The sequence below is a fragment of the Alosa pseudoharengus genome, unplaced genomic scaffold (genome assembly GCF_046254945.1).
Source record: "Alosa pseudoharengus isolate Yale_2024_CS ecotype anadromous, Long Island Sound unplaced genomic scaffold, YU_APseudo_1.1 YU_APseudo_1.1_scf_11, whole genome shotgun sequence".
NCBI lineage: Eukaryota > Metazoa > Chordata > Actinopteri > Clupeiformes > Clupeidae > Alosa > Alosa pseudoharengus.
Window position 1 is genome coordinate 23227334 of NW_027468576.1, and position 13499 is coordinate 23240832.

The window sequence follows — 13499 nt, forward strand, 5'->3', positions numbered from 1 at the left end:
CATGACTGAAGCAAAAACGAGCTTTCATTTCAACAACTGGGATTTTTTTTTGGTGTGGACCTGTTTTCAAACCTGTTCTGGACGACCCCAAGTGTGTCGTTAAGTTTCATAAGTTCGGAGCATGGCGCTCCAAGCTCTGTGTCGGGTATCTGGTGTGTGTTACCAGCAGCACTAAGAGACATGGCTTTTAACTTTCCTCGCATGCATGCCATTTAGGAACCGGAATGGCTTTTCAGCAGGTTAGTGTGTGTGTGTGTGTGTGTGTGTGTGTGAGAGAGAGAGAGTGCGTGTTTGGGTGTGTGTGTGTGTGTTAGAGTGTGTGTGTGTGTGTGTGTGTGTGTAAGAGAGAGAGAGAGAGAGAGAGAGAGAGAGAGAGAGAGTGTGTGTTTGGGTATGTGTGTGTGTATGTGTGTGTGATAGATTAGCTGACTATGTTCAGTGCTGTGACTGTGCTCCCTCACAGTCAGAGTTCTGGCGAGGCAGTTTGGTGCTGAGTGTTCCAGTTGTGTTCTGGGCTGATGGAGCTGTGTGTGGACGATGCAGCTGGTGGAGGAGGATTGGCAGTGTGTGTGTGTGTGTGTGTTTGTGTCAGTGTCTATTTGCGAGCGTGTGTGTGTGTGTGTGTGTGAGTGTGTCTAGTGTCTATTTGTGAGCAAGTGTGTGTGTGTGTGTGTGTGTGTGTGTGTGTGTGTGTGTGAGTGTGTAAAATCTTGTAAAAAGCGAAGAGAGGTCTTTTCCCCCACAGAGTTGGTGGGTGCTGACAACTTTTCATCAGTAAATGCCCACACTGTGGGTTTAGAAATGCAGAGAAAGGAGAACAACATAGAGAGAGAGAGGAATGGAGAGAGAGAGAGACACAGAGAGAGAGAGAGAGAGAGGAATGGAGAGAGTGCATGACTAAACATTGACAGGAGGGATAGACAACCAAGCAACCTTGCAAGCAAGTGGCACACAATGCAATAAAATTGGTCCTTTTAAATTAACTTTATGTCAAAAGGTGTAATGGAAGGATGGAGGAATAACAGCCAGCACTGTCCACGTGTGTGTGGGGTGGGGATGGGGTCAGTGAGATGGCTTTTCTTCCTCTAAGTGTTTTCTGTGTGTGTGTGTGTGTGTGTGTGTCTGTGTGTGTGTGTGTGTGTGTGTCTGTGTGTGTGTGTGTGTGTGTATCTGTGTGTGTGTGTATGTACGTGATTTTCCCTTCCTGGCACAGGTGAGAGGACCTTTAAGTGTGACCAGTGCGACGCCACCTTTAAGAGGAAGGACACGTTGAATGTGCACATTCAAGTGGTCCACGACGGCCACAAGAAGTACAAGTGTGACCTGTGTGAGAAGGCCTTCGTCACCCCCTCGGTGCTCAAGAGCCACAAAAAGGTGAGTCCTTCACCTGGAAGCCTGGGGCAGAACATACCATCAACTGTGTGTATGACACAGGATGGTAAACCCTGGTGAAGACTGTTGCTAAAATGTTAAGAGTTAAGAGTGTGCGGCTACTCTTTCTTTATGTATATACCATAGCATGTACCAGTATGGACCATAGGATGTTTTAATTCAGTTTCAGTTTCACACTACAGTTTCCACTATGTTTTATGTCATGCAAAGAGCAGTTAACTTTACCCAAATTAAACATCAGTGCTGGTGTTGTTTTGTTATACTCCATGACTGTTAAATAAATCCTGGGCATAAGTAGCCTTAGCTAATTTACAAAGTGATAACTGTCATCAGGTTTGCCTTGCAAAGTTGGAAGTTAGGAACACAGAATAAAAGCACGTAAGTCCATTCTGTTTATTTCTATGTCTAACATCCATGCTGTCAGCTTGTCCAGAGCCGGAGCCTGGGAGCCAATGCGTTCTAATTACTTCCATTCGATACAATCTCTGTGCTTGTCATTCTCCCCTTGTCTCGCGGCCACCAAATTCCTTTGGTTAACAAAACGCTTAACCGTCAGCCTTGTTAAACCCCATTCGGTTCGTCCTGGTTACAGTTTTAAGATGTGCAGTATTTCTCTTGATTGTATGCCCTAGTCGGCAAAGCTTCTGAGCATTTCTGCCCTGTTATTGGATGCATTTGTTTGTCTGAGCTCATTTTGCAAATTTCACTGAAGGGGAAAGAAATGCGGTTTGCGTTCCCACTCGTTGCACCTTGTTCCTGCTTTGGGCCGAGCAATAAACCCCAGACCTCTATCGGCAGTCAGAAATGGAAAAAGAATTGAAAATGGCATCCAGTTCCATTAGCTTCCTGCTGTTTCAAAGGGAGACGAGAAGCGATCGCGCCACAGATTACTGCCTAGCTCTCCACGCCGCAAAAAATCCGACAGCATCAGATACCAGCCCAAAGAGATCCGATGGAAATCAAATCCTTTCTTGGCACACCACGAAAGGGAAAAAGGCAGCGGTGGTATCGCATTAACCTGTGCGGGAGCGGGAGAAGTGGAAAAGAACGTTGCTCTAATGGGACGGATTCGCTTCGGCCCCTAGAAGCGCTCGGGGCAGGGGCCTGGCCACGGGGGCCCCCCTGCGTACCACGGGCAGCTGCGCGCCGCTGGAACGTCCCTCCTCGGTTGTGGTAGCGGCGGTGAGCGAAGCGAAGATGAACGGCCTCCGCCGGTGCAGCAGACTAAACAACTCGGCCCTGAACCCCAACACTCACTGCACAGGTGCTCCAGAGGGTTGGGGGGGGGGGGGGGAGCAGCAGCTGAGCACTTAAGGCTGAGCAGCGAAGGCCCAGTAAATACAGGAAGCTGCTGACTGTCACTGCAGCTGGCTGATGGAGGAGGTGTGTTAGATTGGCTCTCTTCCTGTCTCTTTCCCTCCTCTCTCTCTCTCTCCATCTCTCTCTCTCTCCTCTTTCTCTCCATCTCTCTCTAAACCCCCCCTCTCCTTTCAGTTTTACAGCCCCCCCCCCCATGATTTTCCCCTCTCTCTTTCCTCCTCTCTCTGTCTCTCACCCACATGGACACACACACACACACACACATGCACACAGACACACCACACTCTTTCTTGTGGGCTCACTCCATCGGTGGAAAAGAGAGCTGAAAAATGTGTAATCGGCACTCAGTGCCGGATATGTGTGTGTGTGTGTGTGTGAGTGTGGCGGAGCGCTGAATCATCGTGCCTCGTTCTGTTCTTCTCTTTTGCGCGGAGCGAAGCCGAGCAGAGGGAACAGATCGTTTTGCTCCTGCCATGCTCCCCACTTTCATGTGGCCACCGTTGTCACTGCGGTCTGTCTCGCTCCCTCCTCTCCTGACAGCCTCGTGGTGGAACGAACAAAACGACCATTGACCATACAGGGCATGTGTGCGAAAGTGGGTGTGAGTGTGCAAGAGTGTGTGTGTGTCTGTACACGTGTGTGCATGTGTGTGTGCGTGTGTGTGTGTGTGTGTGTGTGTGTGTGTGTGTGTGTGTTTGTGTGTGTGTATGTGAGCTGTAGAGTGTGTGTGTGGTCATGGTTTGAGGCAGTTTAAGCTCTTAGGCTGCACTTTCCCACCTCCCTTTGTGAGTGCCCTTATTTTCTTGTCAGGATGTGTATGAGAGATCGTAATTGAGGCTTCATCTGCATGATGTGGGTGACTGAGTACATACGGGTGTGTGTGTGTGTGTGTGTGTGTGTGTGTGTGTGTTGATGTGCGAGCACACACACACACACACACACATCCATGAGCTCACGTTTGTCCTTGTGTTGTCATGTGTTCGCCAGGACTGGCTTGTGCCGCTTAGAAGCGCCGCCACATAATTGAGCACACGACAATTGCGCCCGTCGTCAATCCTCCAGGAACGACATTGTCTTCCCGTGTCTGCAGCCGGGCTGGAAACAGCATCTTGTCTCGATGATTGAGACGTTCTGGGTCCAACAAAGAGCCCCGGTGTCTTTTATGGAGCAAATATGTCAGCCACGTCTCTCTCGTCGTCGCACAAACAAGACAACCAAACAAGCGTACACAGAAGCATCTGCGGCGCATGTGTGGCCTTACGTCATCACATCCTCATGTGGACTGGGGGGGGGGGGGGGGGCTGTGTTGACTGGACCCACGGGGGGTCCGGTGAAGTCCGAACATTTGTGTCCCATGCAATTTGAGCGGAGTCAGTGCGCGTGTTAAGCCGGTTAGCGAGAAGCACAGTGACTGCTTTGTTCCGGGAGAGTGTTTAAAAAAGTGGTCGGGGTCTCTCCTCCTTTGGGCTTGTTTCATGTGGGCTGATGCACTGAAGTGGTTTTGTATGATGGAGGTGTTAAGAGTGAGATAGGATGTTGAGATGTGGGGGCCCTGTGTGACCTCTCCTTCTCCCCTGAGAGAGAGAGAGAGAGAGAGAGAGAGAGAGAGAGAGGAGACACTCAGCTCGTCTTCTCTCAGATCCTCCAGTATGACTCAGAGAGACTGTAGCCCACTACTGAGAGGAATCCCCCTGCCTGCCTGCATGACTGCTTGACTGCCTGCATACCTCCAGCGTGAGTCAGGTTGTTAGCCAGACTGGAAGAGAACATATTGAGCTTTATGGCCCCACAGTTTCTCAGTGTTTGTTTCAGACATTTTCCCGTTGTTGTGGTATAGGATATGGGCTAACCTGCAATGTGACTACAGTATATTGCTATGTGGTGTGATGTGATTATATTGTGATTCAAATGAGTATAAATGTGTAAATGTGTATAAAAGTGAACATGTGGAAATTAACATTTCTTTTTGCAGTGGTGCCTTTTTTTAATAGTTGCACTAAACAAAAATTAAGTGAAAATTGACATGAAGCCAGAGGGAGGTGTAACATTTAATGGTCACCGTCTTGCTTTCCATGTGCCCATTGCAGACTCACACGGGAGAAAAGGAGAAGATCTGCCCCTACTGTGGTCAGAAGTTTGCCAGCAACGGTACTCTGAGGGTCCACATCCGCAGTCACACAGGTCAGTAACACACCACCCGTCATGTTCTCCTCCTGCACCTGTTGCAAGGTCACCTTAGGCAAACACCAACCCCTTCCTTTCAAAATGGTTCAGTCCACATCCTAATTCTGCTTGCTTCTCTTACTAATAATGCAGCACATTGACTGAGGTGGATAATCCTTTAATGCTGGTTTATTTACATCGCATTAGTGTTTAAGTAACAAAACAGCATTTATTATGTTTGGGTTTGTACACAGGTTAAGTAGGCGAATTACTGTAATGCTTCCCAGAGAGAAATCCTTATTAAGGCTGTGAGGGACCATGAACGTGACAGTTATTTTAGAGGTGGTATGGGACCCCTGCAGGGACACACAGCGCTGTGGGGAGCTCACAGCGTCTGACAGGCTGACAGAGAGAGCGGATGTTCATTAAACTGCCTTTAAAGTGGAGAGCCACACATTCCGGCCCGTTGCCCTGCCAACCAACTGCAGCTCATGGCGGCCTGACAAAAGTCTCTATCTTTCTGTCTCACTTTCTCTGTCACATTCTTTCTCTTTCTCCTTTCCTCTCCCCCTTTCCCCCTCTCTCTTCTCTCTCACACACACATACACACATAAACACGGACACACTCTTTGCTAGGTTTTTGAATCATTCTTTCATACTTTCTAATGCTGTCATTGCCATCTCCTCTTACACTTACAACACTTTCATTCTGCCCTTTCCCCTCACTCTTTTGCTTCCTCTCTTCTTCTGTCTCATCCTCTCTCTCTCTTCCTCCTTTCCACCCTCTCTCTTCCTCCCTCCCTCCCACCCTCTTTCGCTGCTGTTTAGTATGCCCCCCAGTCTCTGCGATGAGACAGATCGACTCTCCTCTCCTCCAGAACTGTAATCCACTCAGCTTATTTACACGGCTCAGATACATCATCGAGCACAAATCTGCTCCATCCAACTTCCTCCTCCAGACAGTCGTGATTTCCTCCCTCTCTCCCTCTCTCCCTCTCTCCTTCCCTCCTTCCCTCCCTCCCCTCCCTGCAATCCCTTAATCTTCAGAATGTGTCCACTGTTTAACAGCTTAAGTGCTGAAGATCCCCCCCCCCCAAAGATGCTTTTCGGCCATCAAATCACGGCACAAACATCACCAGCACCCCCCCCCCATCCTCCCCCTTGCCCCCATCACAAACACTGCCCGAGTCATCACCCCTTTCTTTTTTTGTCTTTCCTTCTCTCTTTCTTTCATTCTGCCTTTCTTTCTCATTGGTGTTACAGTGGTTCTTTTTTTAGTGCTCCTCGGGCAGGAATGTGTTTGTTGTCCTTCACGAGCACTGTCTCTTTCTCTCTCTGGCCGTTGTCTTGTTGTGGGTTTACAGCCCTGTAGTGGGGCCCATTGTCTGCTGCCCGACCTACGGGGCCGTGGCCATCATTAACACAGACACCCCCAGTGGTTGTAAATTCCCACATACATTTCAGCGCCAGTCTGTGTCTCTGTGTGTGTGTGTGTGTGTGTGTGTGTGTGTGTGTGTGTGTGTGTGTGTGTGTGGCTATGAGAGGGATATATGTGTATTATCTGTGAGAAAGAATGTGAGTGAATGTGTGAAAGAGATAATGTATGGCCTTATATGTGTGTGTGTGTGTGTGTGTGTGTGTGTGTGTGTGTGTGTGTGTGTGTGTGTGTGTGTGTGTGTCTTTGTGATTGAGATGGGGGTTGTCTTCCTATGTGTGTTTGTGTATGGTGGGTGTTCTCTCTGTTTCTGTGTTTTGTATTCAGAAGTCTATGACCGTATGTGTGCGTGTATGTGTGTGGTGGTGGGGGGTTCTGTATGAGTGTGTGTTGTGTATTTAAATGGGTTTGTGTGTGTGTGTGTGTGTGTGTGTGTGTGTGTGTGTGTGTGTGAAAGAGCACGAGAGAGAGAGAGAGTGTATGTGCATATTTGTTGTGTGTGTGTGTGTGTGTGTGTGTGTGCGTGTGTATGTGTGTGTTTGTGTGTGTGTGTGTGTACGCGCTCGTAAGTGCCAGTGTATAGGGCCCAGCCTGATTGTATTTATTCAGATCAACAAAGACGAGGGGCCGCAGGGACGGCCGAAGGAGGGGTGGGAGAGGAGGAGGAGACGCCTCAAAGAAAGAAATGAGCGGAGAGAGAGAGAGAGAGAGAGAGAGGGACACAGAAAAGAGAGGGAGTGAGAGAGAGAGAAAAAGAGAAACGGGGGAAGAGATGGGGAGTACTCCAAGCAAGCATCCAGCAACATGACCCCTGGGCCCGAGTGCCCGTAAACCTGTCCTCTCCCTCTATAGACGCTCACTGTCTCTTACGTTTATTGGCCTCTCTGCTCATTCACTTTCACTCATTAAGGCAAGGCATGCTGCATTTACTCTTTGCTTTACCCTTCAACATTCCCCTCCATTAACTCTCTCTCTCTCTCTCTCTCTCTCTCTCTCTCACTCTCTCTCTCTGTGTCACACACTAGGGAAATATTGTTCTGTTGAGGTGTTAGTATACTTTATTCTCTCATACTCTATACATACTTTTTACTAACTATACTCTATTCTCTTTTCTTGTCCAAATACAGTATTCCCTTGCCTACGACTAAGGCTTCACAACGTAGTGTAGAGCCTCTTACCAGACTGTATTGTTTATGAAGTGAGTGGACTAGTGCTTACCCAGTCCTCCACTGATGCCAGGGTCTGCTTTGGCCAGTGTAAGCAATGGAAGTGTTGCAAAGAGGGTTTGTGGTTCATGAGGTCAGCCGCCTGTAGTGTCATTCTCAGGCTCCCAGTGTCCTCTGTCTGCCCAAGTGATTTAGGGGTGTTTGTCAGAAGCCGGAGAATGTTTGTCTGGGGTCTTTCGGGGATTAACACTGAGACAACACCCCTGGATTAAGGGGGAGAAGACAGGCTCATCCCCTGTTTTACACACACACACACACACACACACACACACACACACACACACACACACACACACACACACACACACACACAGACACACACACAAACAGAAGGGGAAGCCCCATGTGCTGACAGCTCCTTGCTGGGGGGTTGGAGGTTGAGCCTGTAGGGTGTTTATTCTCTGTGGGTGGTGTTGTGGTGTTGTTGTAGGAGCCCATCACCGAGTGGAATTTACCTGTAAAAATAAACAAAACACGCCGGGACACAAAGTGACCGCTTTCACCCCTGCGTGACTCTGACTGCTTGAATGAGACCCAAACACTATTTCTCCTTGGTTGTCTGATGATTGGCTTAATAGTCTCCTGAGATCATTCTGTGTAATGTCTCTCCTTATTTGAGTTGGAGGACTAGTTGTAGCCCCGGGAGCAGCAATGCAACAAATGCACTGTGACAGTAATGGCATAAACAGCCCGTTGATAGTGAACAGAACCTGGGAAGTGTCCATAGATGGCACTGGACGCTGCCAGCCAGACATGGCGTGACGTGGCGTGGCTCCTCTGGAGCGGGAGGGCGAGCGAGCGGTCGGTCTGTCTGTCGCGGAATACGGATGAGGTCATCCACGGGCGCCGGGTGTCGGAGGGGTCCGGCGGGAGCCGAGGAGTCACTGGTGCCACTGCGACATCTGAGGCCCCCGTCACGTCACGCGGCCTTTTCCACTGTCACACACGGGGGCTATGGTCAGACTCAGAGAGAGAGAGAGAGAGAGAGAGAGAGTTAGGGAGAGGGAGAGAGAGAGAGAGGGGAGGGGGCATACTTACAGGACAAAGCAAAGGCGCAGGGACAGCGGAGTCTTTGAAGAGCGAGGGACTGTGTTGGGGTCAGGGTGTGGGGTGTTTTTCCCGTTAGTAAAAGTCTTGAGTGAAAGAGCCCCTCGAGCTAACGTGAGCGTGTCAGTGTCAATGCACGCTCTGTCTGTAAATGCATGTAGGTCAGCTGGAATATGTGTCATAGTTTTAATAGCATGTGTGTGTGTGTGTGTGTGTGTGTGTGTGTGTGTGTGTGTGTGTGTATGTATGTGTGTGTGTGTGGGTGTGTGTGTGTGTGTGTGTGCGCGTGTGTGTGTGTGCATTGGTGGAGGAGGAGGTAAAGGAAACATTTACAAAATGCAGTCACTGAATGTCCCATCTTACGTCATGTGTAAAGTCAGAGCTTGGCGGAGACATAGCTGCAGTTCATTCAAAGTGCTGATTTTTTTTATTTAATTACTCCTTGACAAAAGGTCCTTTATAATGTTGATATGTTTGTGCCAAGCATAGTTTAGATATGACTGTGTTCAATAGGTTTAAGTGCATGCGTGTGTGTGTGTGTGTGTGTGTGTGTGTGTTTGTGTGTGTTTGTGTGTATACGTGCACTATATCTGTGCTAATGCTTGTTTGTGTTAGTGTTTAATTACCTGCCAGTTTTTTAAACACTCAGCAGGGAAAATAAACAAAACAGACTTCAGTGGGAATTCAACACCAAATGAAACACAATCCATTGGCATGAACAAAAAAAATAAAAATAATTCATAATGGCCTTTTATATTGGATTGACTTTTTTTCAACTATTTGACCAATGGAATCTTTGTTGGGTATCGCTTTCAAGCCATTGTGTCAAAATCAATAATTATTAAACCCCTGTGAGATCACAGATATGAAATTCCATCCAATGCCAGAACCCCATAGTCCTGTGGAGTGGTGTGTGTGTGTGTGTGTGTGTGTGTGTGTGTGTGTGTGTGTGTGTGTGTGTGTGTGTGTGTGTGTTTGTATGTGTGTGTGTGTGTGTGTGTGTGTGTGTGTGTGTGTGTGTGTGTGTGTGTGTGTGAGAGAGAGAGAGAGAGAGTGCGTGGGAAGAGGAGATAGGTTAGCAGTGGAGGGGAATGAGAGGAGGCCATCGGGCCGTCTTCCCAGATGTCTTGTGTTTGCCTGTGAGTGGTCGATCAGGAGGCGGCACGCCGTCCGTTGTCTGGTAGACGGAAGGCGGCGGGTAATTCTAGGGGACATCTTCTCTGTTGGAGATCTGTGTCCTCACAGTTAGGGGAGTGAGCCGCAGCCGCACTGTGCAGATATGACATAACTCAGGCTCTGGCCACATGTACATCTGGCAGTCTTTCCAAAGTCTATGATCTCCTTGTGTGTGTGTGTGTGTGTGTGTGTGTGTGTGTGTGGGTGTGTGTGTATCTCAATCTCTGTTTTATGCTCTCTCTATGTCTGTTTGTGTGTACACCTTTTACAGTTTTTTTTGCAATTGCTTAAGCACAATTTCTGAAATCTGTGCCCTCTTTGTCAAACTTCTACACATACAAATAGAAAAAACATGGACAAAAAACGTACAAACATCTTAAAAGTATCTTATAATCTGGCAAAAGCACAAACATCACTCAAAACTATGTAAACTCTTCTAAAATGTTATTTTTCCATCACAATTCAACACACAAACAATAAATTGTTCTTTCCACAAGGCAACTGTAAACCGATGGGCTAAGCACAAAACAGTTTTGGGGATTTCCAGTTGTATGTCAAATAAAGACTATGAACACAAATTTAATGTTTTTATTTGGAGGACTTAAACTCAATGGACATATGGTACTTACTTAGAGTTTTTGGTTTTAATTAATTATTTTGAACAGTAAGTAATTCTTGAAGCACAATTTCTGAAACTGTTCTGAAACTGTCCATTTTTCAAGCTTGCCAAACTGAAAGCATATTCACTGCTTTAGGCTCAGTTTGTCATTTTGTAGCACACTTTTTGCAGAACTGTAAACACAATGCACTGCTTTTCACTGCTAACACAGTTCTCATACACAGACTCCAAGCTCGATTGAATTAACTGTGGAAAATGGAAAGCATTTACTCACAGCTAATTGATATTGTTTGCAACATTGTGAGCATCTAATGTTTGAAACTTCTTTGCACAATTCTTCAATCAGCAATCATTTGTTATCCATAAGAGATACCATCTGTTCCGTGTTGCTATTTGCAAGCATGGATCTAAGGCACATTTAGAGAAACTACTGTTCACCTTTTTATTTACTGTAGGTCTATTTCAATGGAAAAAACTACTAACAAGTTGTAGGTCACTGTTTGTAATGTGTCTTGTCTTGGTGCTTACTGTAGGTATTACATGTCAATGACAGTTACATCTGGGAAGGAATGGATACAATCATTTTATTCAATACATTTTGTCTTTATACAGTTTTGCTGATAGGCCTATGTAAAGTATCAAGAAATGGCACAGACCAGTCATAGCAAAAATGAAGGCTGAAAGTCCTCATTTCAACTATGAGGACTTGTGCATTTTGCTGTATATTGTGTATTGATTGATTGAAAGCACACATTGATTTGACTACAAGTTGTGTTGTTTGAAGGAAGAATTAGCTTTTGCTGCATGTTTTAAACGTTTTGAGAGTGTTAGTTGTTTGCAAGCAAAATATGTAATTTTGGCCAGAGTGCTTCTGTTTAGACTTGTGTGCTAATTGTAAATGAGATGTCAGAGTTGACACTAAGGGCTGTATTTTGGGTCACCAGCACATGGCGTAATACTCGTTATTCACCCGCGGAAAGTTGAATTCGGTATTTTGCACGTTTATTTTTTAAGCATTGCGCCCAGGGGTGTGGCAATTAACAACCTAGGGAGGGGACTCGCGCATTGTCTAAAAATCGCTATCATACACCACCTAAACCTGGTCAGAAGTCAATGGCGAGTTGTTCATATGCTATTTTAAGAGCGCATGTCAACAGTCATATTGGCAGGTGCACGCACCATCCTTCTATCATTCATGAACGCACACCAGCGCACGTCCATGCAAAGCATTAAATTGCACGATTACAATGGGAAACATAATTAGAATAAAGATATTACGAAATACTGTACATCTCATGATGAGTAGTTATTCACCATCATTTGCAAATTGGTAATGACGGTTAAAAGTGATTTGGGGAGAGGCGAGAGACACGTATGGAGCACAGCTGAAGACGCACTGTCACGAGATATAAGCAACTCCTCTGCAGGATAAATGTTGTTTTATTCAGTCATTTGAGCAACATTAGGGTAAGTGTTGCTTTTTCCAGCCTATGTTTTAGATGGTAACCCATTGTCAGTCAATAGTGAAAGTAACTGCATATAACTGTCTTGTCGTTGATTGACTCCTTGGTGAAGTTAGTTTCACTTTGCCAATGAGTTCAAATAATAGACGAGTGCAAATGCGTGAAGGCTATGCTAGGTTTTAGTAAAGCATGGTTTAAGAATGACTATTCCATACGGTCTCGCAAGCAGCCTCCTTCAAATGCGCCGTTGAATGCCAAAATACCGATGCATTTATTTGACATATCGCGCGTTTGACAGATGTCATTCTCATTGGTTTAAAATGATGTTACGCCCCAAACACACCCATATGACTGATTAAAAGACCTAGGAACACCTTGTTACGCCATGCGCTCCACTTTTGAGAACGAAACCCCTCCCAATGTGAACTGAACATCCTACTAAATTTGAATAGACTTTTGACGAGTGACGATGCACTTTAGAATGTCATAATAGGGCCCTAAGCATTAAAGCGGTCGAGAAAAATTGTATTGGCACACTTCTAGGAAAACTGTACAGTACATTGGTGTCTAATATCTGTACTATTTCACCAATTGTCTTCCCACATTGACATGTTAAAACACTTTTAGATAATGGGTTCACTCAGCACTCCGAGCTTGAGGACTATAAATAAGCCACTGGTAAACATTTGGTTTGGATTACAAAATAGGACCATATTGGACAGAGAGTAGGCATAAGAATTATAGCAGTGCAAGGAGGTGAAGAAGTTAGAGGAGGAAAAGGAAGAGATGGATGAGGAGTAGGAGGTGAAGAAGAGCAGGAGAAGGAGGAGGAGCAGGATGTGAAGAAGAGGAGGAGGAGAAGCAGGAGGTGAAGAAGAGGAGGAGGAGGAGAAGGATGAGTAGCAAGAGGTGAAGAAGAGGAGGAGGATGAGATGGGTGAGTAGCAGGAGGTGAAGAAGAGGAGGAAAATGACGATGGATGAGGAGCAGGAGGAGGAGGAGGAGCAGGAGGTGAAGAAGAAGAGGAGAAGAAGGAGGAGCAGGCGATTCCATGGTGCCTACCACAAGAGAACACTGCACATGACGTGAATAAAATCTTATAGCCAAACCCAGAAAGAAGGCGAGATCTTGCCTGACTTTAAATACGGCCTAAAGGATAAGTTTACAGATTCACTGCATTTAGTTGACTGTTTTAGTTGTTGCAGCAGTTGGCCGTGGTTGATCTTGTGGCACGTTGTGGGAGCTCTACCGTTGATGATGTACCCTTTTGTAGGCTCCGTGCTATGAAGAGGTGTTTTGAGTGGTGTGTGTGTGTGCGTGCGTGCGTGCGTGTGTGTGGGTGTGTATGTATGCATGTATGTGTGTGTTTATGTGTATGTATGTAGAAGTAGCCACCGTCACACGGTCTTGGCTCGAGCCGAGCGTTTGGCACAGAAAGGGAATCCGCAGCGGCTGTAGCCGGCACCATAATGGAAAGGTCAAGTGTAAAGTTGTTGGGCTGTTTCTGAGGCTGATCAAAGGCAATCGCTTATCGGCTAAAGCAGATCAATATCACATTACCTCACCGCCATCCCCCTCGGCATGCGGCCACAGATTCACGGAGATCGTGGGGGGGTGGGGAGGCGGGGGGTGCGGTATCTGGCTGGAGTGGAGGAAGCT

General features: G+C 46.7%; 1 protein-coding gene across 1 annotated transcript in view; it reads left to right on the top strand.

Moving 5' to 3' along the window:
• The window catches only part of prdm5 (PR domain containing 5), a 53990-nt gene that overhangs the window by 15841 nt on the left and 24650 nt on the right, over positions 1–13499 (top strand). Inside the window, exons 12-13 of the mRNA XM_076277444.1 lie at positions 1214–1374; positions 4800–4893. Of these exons, the coding sequence (XP_076133559.1) occupies positions 1214–1374; positions 4800–4893 (255 nt within the window). The remainder of the gene's footprint in view (positions 1–1213; positions 1375–4799; positions 4894–13499) is intronic.